The following is a 14438-nucleotide window of genomic DNA, read 5'->3' on the forward strand; positions in this document are numbered from 1 at the left end:
TGGTAAAAAGATGACACCGGTTTCAGAATGTACTTTTTTTTACTGCTCTAATTACTTTGTTAACCAGTTTATAGTAGCAATAAGGCACCTCCACCTAACAGCCCTTAGTGGTATATTGGCCATATACCATAACTCTGGCCTTATTGCTTAAATATAACTTATGACTCATGAGCTTAGTTCAACTGTCATACCCATCAGAACCCAAAATAGCTTGTTTTTCAATGCTTATTAACAAAACTATATTAGGATATTATGGATGATCCTTAGCTTTGTATGAATTTGAGGTGTGACATTTCTCCAACCCCATCCCTCAGCTTTTTACCAAAACAAGGGGAGTGCATTGTTAGCTTCAAATGCTGATTGCTACTTAAAACGTAAAACCAAATTTAAAAAAAATGACCTGATTAAAATTACAGCTAGCTATGTTCTTTAAAAAAATATATATATTTGGGGCTTTTAGGTTTCATTCAGCACCCAAATCCAATGCAAAACATAATGAAGTGTCAGAGCTGAATGTTGCCAGGGTTGAGGTTTCTGGGCCTTCAATGTTAAACTGCAGGCTATAGCACCACCACCTGGTTCATGTCTTCAACTGGCCTCTCTTCAGAGTTCAGACCTACTGGTGGGTTACACATCCATTAGATATCGGAATAAAACTGACCCGTGACCAGAAACACTGTTATTAATCTGGAGGGTCAAAGTTAGTACTACACCCATTAAATAACTTGATGGAAAAAGTTAACAAGAATTGACAGAATTAATTTTTTTATTTAAAAACACTTCAGAAGATTAATTAACATAAATTCCAAAACATGACTTTCTCAACAGCTGAGGCCAAAAAAATAAACCAAGGTTGAGCGTCGGGGTCTGAAGCTTTACATCCTGACACGTGCTTTGTGTTTATTAAAAAAAAAAAGGACAGATATTGCATGTTAAAAAAACACAAAAAAACAAGCAAATACTACACAGAAAAGATAAAAGGTCTATTTACATAGTCATCCAAGTTAAAAAATCTTTGCACAGTAAAACCATAAAACAAAAAGGAGACAGAAAAGGTTTTTTTCTCCATTGGGATATGACAGAAGTCCAGGGTACCAAGTTGGATTCAGGACAGAAGAGACTATTAACTGTGTTCCTGCTTATCACCAGGTCCTTCTGAGAGATTGGGTCCACCTGAGCTTTAGAATGTGACTAAACTGGTCCAAAATTACCTCCATGTAGCCTGAATACGAATTACCTCCTCAAACCCACCTCTAGGGCTTCTTTGATGACGATCAGAGCTAGAGTAAGAGACCTGAAAACTACATTACCCAGAGATGTGAAAACTACATCACCCAGAGTTATCTGCAGCCCTAGCACAATACATAATTATTTTTAAAAAAAAAAATTTAAACTTACAAATCGGCGGTTTGTGGAATTAAAAGTGAATTGATGACACCGCGATCGGACAAACTTTAAAGGTATCAAATCCCAGGTCCTAAACAAAGTACTTAGGAAACAGTCAGCAATCCCTACAATACAGCGCGGGTAGGGTACATAGTGTAGGTGAACAGATAGGAGGGGCTAACGACTCACTAAGGTTCCTTTTTGCCCGGGCCACTGTTAAACAGTACTTGTTGGCCACGTGTAAACCAGTGGAGGCTGGTGGGAGGAGCTACAGGAGGATTGTAATGGCACAGAGTCAAACGTGTGGTTTCCGTATGTTTGATGTGGTTGATACCCGAGTGGCACAGAGGTCTAAGGCACTGCATCTCAGTGCTAGAGTCGTAACTACAGACCGTGGTTCAATTCCAGGCTGTATCCCAACCGACTATGGGAGTCCCATAGGGCGGTGCACAATTGGCCCAGCATTGTCCAAGTTAGGGGTTGGCCGTCATTGTAAATAAGTATTTGTTCTTAATAACCGACTTGCCTAGTTAAATAAATGTTACATTTTAAGCCATAACAATGAGCCTGTCCTCCTATAGCTCCTCCCATATAAACCTTACTATGAGCCAACCAGACAGCACATGGAGCTTTTCGCTTGACAACTAAAGTCTTGGGAGAACATGGCATAGGAGACAATCACAACCAGATGGACTTGAAATGGGCCACTACAACTTCTCACCAGAGTTAAACATCACCTTGTCTGAATGCTATAGCCCCTACCCACATGTCATGTTTCAAAACCACATTCCATTTTATAATTCCAACCCGCTTTTCTTTTTGTATGGAACATTTACAAAACAAATTAAACATTTAGATTCTACAGTAATATCTATGGTATACAAAAAAAATAATTCACAAACTATTTCCTGTTCCTGTTGTTCTAGCCTAGTTGTGATCCCATGCTCTCTTACAGGAGGGGCTAGTCATCATCTCCATCGCTGTCATCTCCCTCGTCCTCTGCATCCCTCTTCCTTTTCTCTCCCTGGACTCCTACTCCATCCTCTTCCTCCTCCTCTTCAACATAGTCATCATCATCTTCCTCATCCTAGGGCCAGAGAACATTTCAATCAACATGACTAGGATCTCTCTTTTCCTGTAGGCCTTTTAGACCCAACATACCAACGGCTAGAAAGCAGCAGGTGGCCGCGGTAATCCCCTAACCGAACGTAGCAGGTGTAGAAATATACCTGAGCAGAGTCCCTACTTCTATGTTAAGGGGAAACGGAACATAGGTTGAAAATACTCCAACCCTGAAAATCTGAAACATCCTTTCTGTCAATCAATAGCTTTCTATCAACGTGTAGAATCAGGAAATAAATGGTGTGTATCCTCTAAGAGACTTGGACTATACACTGTCTCGTGTATATCCTCTAAGAGACTTGGACTATACACTGTCTCATGTATATCCTCTAAGAGACACTCAGCTGCACAAGGGTTTGATGAATGATTACCTGAATGCCATCCTTCATCAGGTAGGACAGTCCCACCTCTTCGCCCTCGGAACCCTCATCATCCTCATCATCGTCGTCCCCATCTCTGGTGGGGCCGGCTGTGTGCTCGTCATCTGTGGGGAGGACAATATTGGGTTAATTATTTGTAGAGGTCTAGGACAAAGGCACATGTCTTAAGTTTATCCTCCCAGCCTTTCCTCAGTCCGTCCCCTCCCAGCCCTGTGTTGCTCACCATCATCAGCCTCTGAGTCTAGCCCCTCGTTGTCATCTGTGGGGAGGACAACATTGGGTTAATTCTCTGTAATGCTCTAGGACAAGGGCACACGTCTCAAGTCTTTCCTCCGTCCCTCAGCACATCCCAGCCCCGTCGTTGCTCACCATCGTCAGCCTCGGAGTCTGGCACCTCGTTGTCTTCGTGGTCATAGCCGTCCAGGAAGGTGACCTGGGGCAGCAGCTCAAAGACACTCTCCCTGTAGTCCTCCAGAGTGGTGATCTCACAGCTGTACAGGTCCAGACTCTTCAGGTTCTTCAGGTTTTTCTGCAATCACAATGTGATGCTGTTAAGATTCTGTAATAATGACTGTGATTGGAATCCATTAAATGGAATGTATTTTGTTGGGTCTACCAGGTGTGTTTATGGGGGTTCCCTTACCAGAGGCTTCACAGTGCTGAGCTCCTTGATCTTGTTGCCGCTCAGGTTGAGATACGTCAGGTTGGGACACTTCTCAGACAGCTGGTCCAGACCTCCAACGATCATGTTATCACTGATCTCCAGCTGAAGAGGACAGATATGGATTCATCTGAAAAAATACTACGATGGCAAGTATCATATAGTACATAGACAAAGAAAATTCTAATATCTTATGTGTCGTCCACTTGTCTACTATAGTATGTGGCTAGACGGATTAATACATTTTTACTTGCATTACATGTTTATTTTTTATGTGGGTGAACCATCGCGACCTCTCCATGACCAGTGGCAAAATAGGATCTTGGACCGAAGATGATGCTCACCTTGAGCAGTTTTGGCAGGGAGGGCAGCTTAGCCAGGGAGGTGAGCCCCACGTTGACCATGCTGAGGAACTCCAGCTCCTTGTAGTCATCTGACAGCCCTTCCACCTCTCCATCACTGGACCGACAGTTGTCCACAACCAGCTCAGCCACCTGTGGAACAATTTGAATTACTGGTAAATGATACAGAATCGTTGATTTTGTTTTTATGAACTTGTTGCTATATTGTGCAAGAAATAGAGAATATGAATAAATTACGTAGCATACTAGTATTCGTTTTGAACTACGCTAGAGAATGTCAACATCCTTCCTGCCTGCAACTCCCCCTCATCATACTAAAGTTAGCTCATGATCAGAGTGCCCGCGGCCACTATCCCCAGCCAGAGAAGTCATTAATTGTTACTGTCGCGGGAACTATAGCTAACTAACGTTACAAAGTAACACTAGCTACTAGCGGACGTAGTTCGCTAACCATAAACTAGCGTATCTTGGTGAGGTTTAAATTGATCATGTGCTATTCATACCCCTTACAAAGTCAACGGCTCAGCGTAGCAATTGGCCAACACTTTCATAGAACTTAAAATCAACCGATGCAACATTTGATGCACGAAGAAGTGTTAAAGAACACAAGGCTACAAAGTAATTATCCCCACGATGGGCGGCATTTTGCACAACTTTACCTTGCAAAACGCCACGCGGGCGCATAGGTTGCATGAAATGCATTCCAAAGATGGGTAGTTACAATATGTACCTATGTGATTGATAACCTTGTATTTGCGGAGAAGGTAAACTCAGTTAGCTCGCTGTTTAAAATACCAAATAAACACTACTTTCACACAAGCCACTGCTATTCAGTATGCGCAAACAACTACATTGTGTTTTTCACAACAACTCGTGGAGCTGGTCGGCTCTACGCTAGCAAATCCAAGGATAATTTATTATAGGGCATTGCTGGCTAACTAGCTAGGCTACTAAAGTCCATATAGGCTACCAATAGTGTTTGATAATTCTTAACATCGCCATTATTTGGGTTGGGAAAACTTGAACTCCATTAACTAACTAACGTTACCGGTTAGGAGTCTAGCTAGCCAGCATTGGCGCTAGCTACATGTAAGCTAGCTAGCTGATGTCCTTGGTAGCGCTAGCTCAGCCAGAGCAAGTCGCGCCACCATCCAAGGTTCTGATCCCATTTTATTCCGAATCGATTTCTATCGCATCCTCCTTGTGGTAACCACCCATATGTGATTTATTATCAGATATTTCTTTGGCACATCAGTTGTATACTATAAGTTAGCAAGCTAAAGAGTATCGAGCTTCGTCATTTCGCATCCACCATGGTTGAGTCGTCATCCTTCACAAAATGCATTGGGAAATAAATAAATAAAGACGTAATACTATACCTCGGCTGGGGTCTTGTTCCTCAACTCCAAACTGATCCTCTTCTCCATCTCCATTTTGAAGACAAACGAAAGCACAAAATCAAAGGAAAAATGAAAATAAAAAGCCGACCACTCAAGCGTTCAGTCACTCCAACCTTCTTCTGTCTATGGCTGATAGGCGATAACCAAACCACCATGTTACCTCGCACCCAGCCCCCTTTCTAAGACACGCCTTCGTCAACATGAATATTACGTTTTTCTGTTTTTAATCATGCTATTGGGCCAGCTATGCGCCATTCAACAGGGACCGCCCTAATTTACATAATATGGCTTGGTGGTAGTTGTAATTGGTCAAGATTGCGTGGTCATTTAATACAAGTTAACCAATGAGATGATTAATACCGCACTTTTAAACTTAGGATACGCCCCCTCTTTGTTCTCATTGGCGCCATTATCAAGTATCGACAGTTGATATAATGCTGTGTTCATAACCAAGTGGGGAAAGTGGTAATTTCTAGTTGAGTAGTATCAAATCAAATTGTATTTGTCACATGCGCCGAAATGCTTTACTTACAAGCCCAAATCAACAATGCAGTTAAAAATAATAATAATTACAGAAAAATATACAGAAAAAAAGAATACGAATGAAAGTTAGAAATAATTAAAGAGCAGCAGCAAAATAACAATAGCAAGGCTATATCCAGGGGTACGTACTGGTACAGAGTCAATGTGTGGGGGCACCGGTTAGTCAAGGTAATTGAGGTACTATGTACATGTAGGTAGAGTTATTAAAGTGACTATGCATAGATAATAACAGAGAGTAGCAGCAGTGTAAGGAGGGGGGGGCAATGAGTCTGAGTAGCCATTTGATTAGATGTTCAGGAGTCTTATGGCTTGGGGGTTGAAGCTGTTTAGAAGCCTCTTGGACCAAGACTTGGCGTTCCGGTACCTCTTGCCATGCGTTAGCAGAGAGAACAGTCTATGGCTAGGGTGGCTGGAGTCTTTGACCATTTTTAGGGCCTTCCTCTGACACCACCTGGTCTAGAGGTCCTGGGTGGCAGGAAGCTTGGCGCTGCGTCAACCATAAACTAAAGTACAGGTATCATGCTCGCACACAAAATATAGTGTTCAAAAACCATATTAATAGATTGCTTTTTATAAATAATATTTTTTGTTGTTGCATTAAACTGCTGATGCTGGTGATGTCAAAGATCCTTAAGTGGGAGAAGTTGGTGCTCAGGGATGATATAGGAGTTTTCACCAATTACCAGTTCGAGGGGCGTTCAAGTGTACTGAACAAAAATATAAATGTAACATGCAACAATTTCAATAATTATACTGAGTTACAGTTCCTATACGGAAATCAGTCAATTTAATTAAACAAATTAGGCACTAATCTATGGATTTCACATGACTGGGCAGGGGTGCAACCATGGGGAGCCAGGCCCAGACAATCAAAATAGTTTTTAGAAAAATTAGCATTCAATTCTCTGGCAACAGCTCTGGTGGACATTCCTGCAGTCAGCATGCCGATTGCACGCTCCCTCAAAACTTGAGACATCTGCGGCATTGTGTTGCGTTTTATTGTCCCCAGCACAAGGTGTGCCTGTGTAATGATCATGCTGTTTAATCTGCTTCTTGATATGCCACATCTGTCAGGAGGAGAAATGTCCACTACAGGGGTGTAACCAAATTTGTGCTCAAAATTTGAGAAATAAGCTTTTTGTGCATATGGAAAAATTCTGGGATCTTTTATTTCAGCTCATGAAATATGGGTTTATATTTTTGTTCACTATAGAGTTTTCCCGGTATGTGGTAAATACTACCTTCCCAATTGGTTATAAACACAGCGTTAGAGTGTTCGCTATAAAAAATGTAATGTATATAATCCACATTTTGACTCTATGAAAATGTTCAATATAAAATACATTAGCATTTTGATAAGTTACCAGAAGCTCTTATCCAGAGCGACTTTACAGTCAGAGCATTCAAGACAGGTCAGACAACCACACATCAAAGTCATTGCAAGTGAAACTTTTCTCAATAAAGCATCTATCAGCAAAGTCTGTGCTAGTAAGAAAATACAAGTATTTTATATTATTACATTTTTAAAAATGTGGTCCTCTGTGGCTCAGTTGGTAGAGCATGGTGGTTCGATTCCCAGAACCAATCATATATAAAAAATGAATGCATACTGTAAATTACTTTGGATTAAAGCGTTTGCTAAATGGCATATATTATTCGAAATGTAATTAAAAACTAAGTAATCAACCCAACTTTCAAAACAAAGTCATTGAATGCTAGGCTTGGCAAGCCAGGCTAGCCTGGTCCCAGACCTGTGTGGGCTATTGGCTATTCCATTCTTACATGCATGACAATGAGTGGCAACTGCGAGGAGTGGCATGATGGCACAAAAAGACTGAAACACAGGCTAAAACCAAGCTTATTATGCTGATTTCCCTCCAGTGTGGCAAAAGTGTCTATTGAGCTTCACTATCTTCCTTCATAGTTCCCTGTGACGCCCCCGACCATTTCAACACTAGCCTAGTTCCCAGTAGGAACCGATGCATATAAATTATAACTACACAATTTACTAGATGAGGTATGGCATCTCTTCCTTATATCAATACTGCTATTATACAATATTCATTCCATTTTACCCCATGTATCTCTATTTGATGATGTGTTGTACTGTGTTTATGTTGTAGTATCAGTGATGCTCACTAGATGTCAGGCAACACAATGTAGTGGGCTGATGGACTAAACTGTCTGATGGTCATCTAGATATCAGGCAACAGATAATATTAATGACATTTTACCCCATGAATCTCTATGTGATGATGTGTTGTACGGTGTTTATGTTGTAGTATCAGTGATGCACACTAGATGTCAGGCAACACAATGAGGTGGGCTGATGGACTAACCTGCCAGAAGGCCATCTAGATGTCAGGCAACACAATGTAGTGGGCTGATGGACTAATCTGCCAGAAGGTCATCTAGATGTCAGGCAACACAATGTAGTGGGCTGATGGACTAAACTGCCGGACGGCCACGGTCTGCTGACCTTGAGTTCAATGGCTTGCCTCTAGAGGCCTCTGCTTACTCTTTTTTCCACTCAGACAAACTTGCTGAAAGGTTCTATTAATCAGAAGAATCAGACAGAAGCTCAGACGGCCGAACATTTGATTCATCTCCCAAAAATCGGTTTGGGGCTACAGCTGTTGGTGAGTTTAGATGTCTCACTTTTCAAAATTCAAAAGGCACTCGCACATCTGAGCTATCTTTGTTGCAGGTGCCTGGTAACAGATGAATAAGATTAGAAAAAATAAGAAACCAGCACACTGCTCTTGATAGTGTCACTGCTCTTCATTAAGCTTTACGTATCGACCTCAAGGCTTTCGTCAGAGCTTAATAAAGAGCAGTGATACTAGCAAGAGCAGTGAGCAGGTTTCTTATTTTGTCTCACTTTTGACATGCTTTACGTTTTGAACTGTTCCTATACATTTACAGCCTTGTGTTTACATCACTTTAAAATATCTGACAGCTTCCGACACCATCCCCCATCTATGACTGTGCCTTAGTCCCGATTCTACACACTTTTCCGTGGGGGGGTGCAAGAACACTTTGAGAAGTGTGGAGAATCAGGGACGCACAGAGCTTGACCCCTAAAGGGTCAACGACAGGTCATGGGTATGCCTGACGATGTAATGATAGGCCCTTGAATTACATTAGAAAGGGGAATCCCACTGTCTATGGACTGGAGTGGGAGGTACTGTATGTAACATTTAGACAGCCCCGAGTCAAGCCAGTCTTGAAACACGTCAGGCACATGAAGCAAGCTTCTCATGACCTGGCTTTGCCTGGTAATACCAAGCAAGGGAGGGGTTATTTTACAGCGTAGAGCTTTTTCAACACTTTCTTTTCCTGAAGATAATGTGTCTGTCCATAAATTGCTCTGTCTTGTATCTCACACAGAGAGATGAGAGTGTCAGAGCCCTGGTTAATGCCACAGTGAATACAGTGCTGCATCCAGGTCACTTCTAGAATATACTTTATCACCCCTCCTTTGTAACACATAGCAGCCATTAGGAAATGAATAAGTAGCTGAAGTCATAACTTTGTTAAAAAACACAAAACACCATCAGAAAAATACAACAGGTACACACACGACACACACACGCTCACACACACATTTTCCTACTCAATTGATGGCTTGTTTTACTCCTCCCATAGAGACTGTTTCCCAGCACCTGGGTGTCGTTTATGCCATGACCCCTGCCCCTTTGACCCCCAGGCCATTTCCATCAGTGTGACTCCTTCCAGATGTGTGTTACAATGGCTGCGGTGGTTTTCATGGACTGTGGTTTTCATAGAGGGAGCTGAACACACTGCTCATGGTTTACTGACGGAACAAACATCTTTGTCAACAGAAAATCCCACTGATGACAGGATTCAGTGTGAACTGTGTACTTTCCTTTGGGAACATAAGGGATACCTGCGAGTGCAATATTTTTCCATCGGATAGGGTCCATGGAACAGCAAGGTTTGATGGTTAATTGTGCAAAGCATTTTTTGTTTCTGTTGCTGTGGTCCTTGCCTGAGACATGAGTGCAGACGTTAGCCATCAGTGCAAGTCGCTAGCCTTTAGCTTGACATGTTAACACTGTCTCCTTCTGAGCACATTGCACTGCTGAGCCGTGTTTGATTCCTGGTCAGTTACAGGATGAGCTTGAAGAGCACTGGGTCCAGTATGGGAGAGACATTGCATTGCAATTCCAAAGACACAAACTCCTATGTAATCCCAGAGAATATTTGTATTTTTGTACTGTGGTTTCTGAGCCAAAGATGAACATTGAACACACAGTGCATGTTTGAGCACCGTTTGTTTGCTCTTTTGCTCCAGACGCAGATTTAGAAATCTACAAATTCTGGCGTGGATTTGAGTGTTTTACCCCAAATCTTGGTCTCGGAGTCTATTAAGACCACATAGAAAGTGTTACATAGTCAAAGGCATATGTCTGTGGAATTGCAGTTAATGGGAAGATAAATACTCACGTCACTGTGCATCAACATAGACATGCATCTGAGGGGAGGCGTTCTCAGGGCTCAGATGCCGGACCAGATGTGTCAACATGTCCCACATCAACTGGTCTAGTAGGGAGTGAAGGTAACAGAACCCAGCCGTGCTTCAAGCAAGGGCAGAGGCTAAGGGGGAATGAGCCTATCTACACTGAGTGTACAAAACACATGCCTTTGAGCGGGGTATGGTAGTAGGTTCTAGCCGCACCGGTTTGAGTGTGTCAAGAACTGCAATGCTGCTGGGTTTTTCATGCTCAACAGTTTCCCGTGTGTATCAATAATGGTCCACCACCCAAAGGATATACAGCCAACTTGACACAACTGTGGGAAGCATTAGAGTCAACATGTTCCTAGTGTTTTGTACACTCAGTGTATATTGTCAAGAGCTCCCTAATCATAGACCTGTCCACAGGAGCTGCTGAAGACGGCAAATGACCCGAGCGCCACCACCCAATACCAGTGGAGGCTGAGGGGAGGACGGCTCATAATAATGGCTGGAATGGAGTGTAAGGGAGTGAATGAATGAAAACCATGTGTTTGATACCATTCCATTCACTCCATTCCGCTGTGACTGAGATAATAAACCTGTGGGATGTGGTAGTTGATGCTGTATATTTTAGTGTGACGTGTGTTCATTTATCAACGTGGAGACAGTAATAATGTACCTTATGGGTTGATCATCTCTCCCCTTCATTCTGCACAGTTTTTGATATGGTACATGTGAGTAATGTAGAAGTGTATGTAAACCACTTACATGCTAGGATATTGGAACTCAAATGGTGTCCATAGCAACATACAGTGTGTGTTCTTTGACCTCAGTAATGCTTCCCCTGTTCCCATTAGGCTGCATTGTCATTATTAATTTGCAAGATGCTGAACAGAGATGGTGAAGAGAGAGAGAGAGAGAGAGAGAGATGAAAAGCAAAGGCCCTAGGACAGAAAGATTTCCAGGACGGTGGAACAAGTCTTTCTCCAGTAAATCATACAATTAGATGTCTCATTGGGGGACTGGTGTGAATGTTTCTGCTGCAGCATTTAGTGCACTCCTTGTCCAGGGATGTGTGTGTTTAGTAGGGTGGTGATTTAGGTGGTTGGATATTAGCTGTAATGTGGGAGTATGTTGGCTCGCAGGTGTTTGAAAAGGGAAAGTCCATCATTCTCAAAAAAGTGCAAATCCAAGTAGTAAAACTGCTGTAGATTATATTTATCCTTTATTTTAGCAGGGAGTCCCATTGAGACCAAAGCCTCTTTTTCAAATGTATAAAATGCTCAACATTCAAACATACAACGTCATACAAACATACAATACAATGAGTAATTTAAGAAGCAAACAATAAAAAGATTGAAAGATGAATACGAACAGTAAGACCAATAGTCCATCATAAGGCGGTTTGGCATGGAGCAGTTTAGTACTTCCTGTTATATTTCAGATTCTATACTGGACTAAGACTAAGAGAGGTCCTGTATGGATATACAAATAATCATCAATGCACTATTGTCCCTCTGCCAAGTCAGAAAGCACTACAGACATACTTTTTCATAGGGTAGTCAATGAACAGGCTCAAGTTGGGAAAATTCCATCACATGACAGATTCTAAATGATTTAGGCTACCAAATCAGCCCTCCACCCTCTCTTAAATTCAATGCAAACAATCTATCAGTTTGTCAATAAGGTCTTTCATATTGCATGGCATGACCGATTCCTCACCATAGCCGCAGGCCTAGCTAACACCGTTTTGGCATAGATTCATCTGCCTTCAATGACTCATATTCCCCAACAACTAGCCCCGTAATGGCAGTACTGGCCCTCTTTGTAGAGAGTGATTTCAAAGACTTGTTGAGACAGAGCCCTGTTTGAATAACAAAACCATGTTGCCTGTTTGGCTGAGGCTTGTCAAATAGAGATTCAATGATAAAGCAGAGAGAACTACGGTCACTGATGGGTCTGCTAACCACCAAAGACTGAATCTGGTCAAGTGGTTACGACCCTTATCACAAAAAGCCTACCAATAATGCAGTGACACAGACCATGGCATGGAATGTTATGGGAGGGCCAGGAGGGGCAGGAGGAGCAGGAGGGGCAGGAGGGGAAGGAGGAGCAGGAAGGGCAGGAGGGGCAGGAGGGCAGGAGGGGCAGGAGGGCAGGAGGGGCAGGAGGGGCAGGAGGGCAGGAGGGGCAGGAGGAGCAGGGGCAGGAGGGGAAGGAGGGCAGGAGGAGCAGGAAGGGCAGGAGGGGCAGGAGGGGCAGGGAGCAGGAGGAGCAGGAGGGGCAGGAGGGGCAGGAGGGCAGGAGGGGCAGGAGGGGCAGGAGGGCAGGAAGGGCAGGAGGGGCAGGAGGAGCAGGAGGGGCAGGAGGAGCAGGAGGGGCAGGAGGAGCAGGAGGGGCAGGAGGAGCAGGAGGGGCAGGAGGGGCAGGAGGGCAGGAGGGCAGGAGGGGCAGGGAGGGGCAGGAGGGCAGGAGGGGCAGGAGGGGCAGGAGGAGCAGGAGGGGGCAGGAGGGGCAGGAGGAGCAGGAGGAGCAGGAGGGGCAGGAGGAGCAGGAGGGGCAGGAGGGGCAGGAGGAGCAGGAGGGCAGGAGGGCAGGAGGGCAGGAGGGGCAGGAGGGGCAGGAGGGGCAGGAGGGGCAGGAGGGGCAGGAGGCAGGCAGGAGGGGCAGGAGGAGGGGCAGGAGGAGGGGCAGGAGGGGAGGAGGAGGGGCAGGAGGGGCAGGGCAGGAGGGGCAGGAGGAGCAGGAGGGGCAGGAGGGGCAGGAGGAGCAGGAGGGGCAGGAGGAGCAGGAGGGGCAGGAGGAGCAGGAGGGGCAGGAGGAGCAGGAGGGGCAGGAGGAGCAGGAGGGGCAGGAGGAGCAGGAGGGGCACTTAAGTAGTAACATAATCCAGAGCCTTTCCACATGTGTAACAAAAGGAAAGTCATTTTTAAATGTACCCATTTGTGTTCTGTGTATCAGTATCTGTCAATTGTTTTTGAGGCAGAGAGAAAGAGGAGAGACAATGTGTCCTTAGCTTACCTGTGATGTAATTTACACCAATGATCGATTGGCCGGCTACAGAGATGAATATGCCTTCATGCCACTGTTCACGCTTCAACGATCTCATGACAGATGTTCATCACAATAGTAAGGTTGTCTTGGAGAAAAGAATAGAAAGAGAATGTGAGAAAGAGAAAAAGAAAGAGGGAGCAGAGTTCAAAAATCAACCAGCTGTTAAATGTTACTTTGACTTGATGAGCAGTTTTCCACTCAGCAAGTGAAAGACAGATGTCTGGTCATACTGTATTTCTCTCTGTTATGACAATATCTTTATTGTCTCCAACCAAACCCATGAAATACCAACTCTCAACACTATTTGAATGAGATCATACCAAATTTGCCTCAGCCTGTAAGAATACATTTTGAGCAGGTTGACATTCATTGTCATGAGTCTTGCCCTGGAAGCAGAACTGAGCAATTTCCCGCTAGATGGGGCAGCTGCAAAATTGTCTATATTGTGAAAAATGATGGAAACCAAAATTAGCTTTTAGCTCTTAATTTAAGATTAGGGTTAGAAGTGTGGTTGAGGTTAGGGTTAGTCATTAGGGTTAGAAGTGTGGTTAAGTTTAGGGTTAGTCATTAGGGTTAGAAGTGTGGTTAAGGTTAGGGTTAGTCATTAGGGTTAGAAGTGTGGTTAAGGTTAGGGTTAGTCATTAGGGTTAGAAGTGTGGTTAAGGTTAGGGTTAGTCATTAGGGTTAGTCATTAGGGTTAGAAGTGTGGTTAGGATTAGGGTTAGTCATTAGGGTTAGAAGTGTGGTTAAGGTTAGGGTTAGTCATTAGGGTTAGTCATTAGGGTTAGAAGTGTGGTTAAGGTTAGGGTTAGTCATTAGGGTTAGAAGTGTGGTTAAGGTTAGGGTTAGTCATTAGGGTTAGAAGTGTGGTTAAGGTTAGGGTTAGTCATTAGGGTTAGAAGTGTGGTTAAGGTTAGGGTTAGTCATTAGGGTTAGAAGTGTGGTTAAGGTTAGGGTTAGTCATTAGGGTTAGAAGTGTGGTTAAGGTTAGGGTTAGTCATTAGGGTTAGAAGTGTGGTTAAGGTTAGGGTTAGTCATTAGGGTTAGAAG

General features: G+C 43.6%; 1 protein-coding gene across 1 annotated transcript; it reads right to left on the reverse strand.

Annotated features, from left to right (window-relative positions):
• Nucleotides 1-748: 748 nt before the first annotated feature.
• On the reverse strand, nt 749-5500 carry LOC112242314 (acidic leucine-rich nuclear phosphoprotein 32 family member E). The gene is made up of 7 exons (XM_042319147.1): nt 5291-5500; nt 3894-4043; nt 3532-3654; nt 3258-3417; nt 3112-3147; nt 2880-2992; nt 749-2473 (listed from the first exon to the last, which is right to left on the reverse strand). Exons 1-7 carry the CDS (start codon nt 5342-5344, stop codon nt 2348-2350), a joined length of 762 nt encoding a protein of 253 aa, XP_042175081.1. The 5' UTR covers nt 5345-5500; the 3' UTR covers nt 749-2347.
• Nucleotides 5501-14438: the final 8938 nt, after the last annotated feature.

The sequence above is a fragment of the Oncorhynchus tshawytscha genome, unplaced genomic scaffold, assembly GCF_018296145.1.
Source record: "Oncorhynchus tshawytscha isolate Ot180627B unplaced genomic scaffold, Otsh_v2.0 Un_scaffold_7589_pilon_pilon, whole genome shotgun sequence".
Lineage (NCBI taxonomy): Eukaryota > Metazoa > Chordata > Actinopteri > Salmoniformes > Salmonidae > Oncorhynchus > Oncorhynchus tshawytscha.

Excerpts from the sequence above, each read along its gene's own strand:
- LOC112242314 (XM_042319147.1), bottom strand. The coding sequence starts at position 5,344 with ATGGAGATGGAGAAGAGGATCAGTTTGGAGTTGAGGAACAAGACCCCA. Across the intron at positions 3,655-3,893 it reads CCCTGCCAAAACTGCTCAAG|CTGGAGATCAGTGATAACAT; the intron begins GTGAGCATCATC and ends TGTCCTCTTCAG. Across the intron at positions 3,418-3,531 it reads TCAGCACTGTGAAGCCTCTG|AAAAACCTGAAGAACCTGAA; the intron begins GTAAGGGAACCC and ends TTGTGATTGCAG.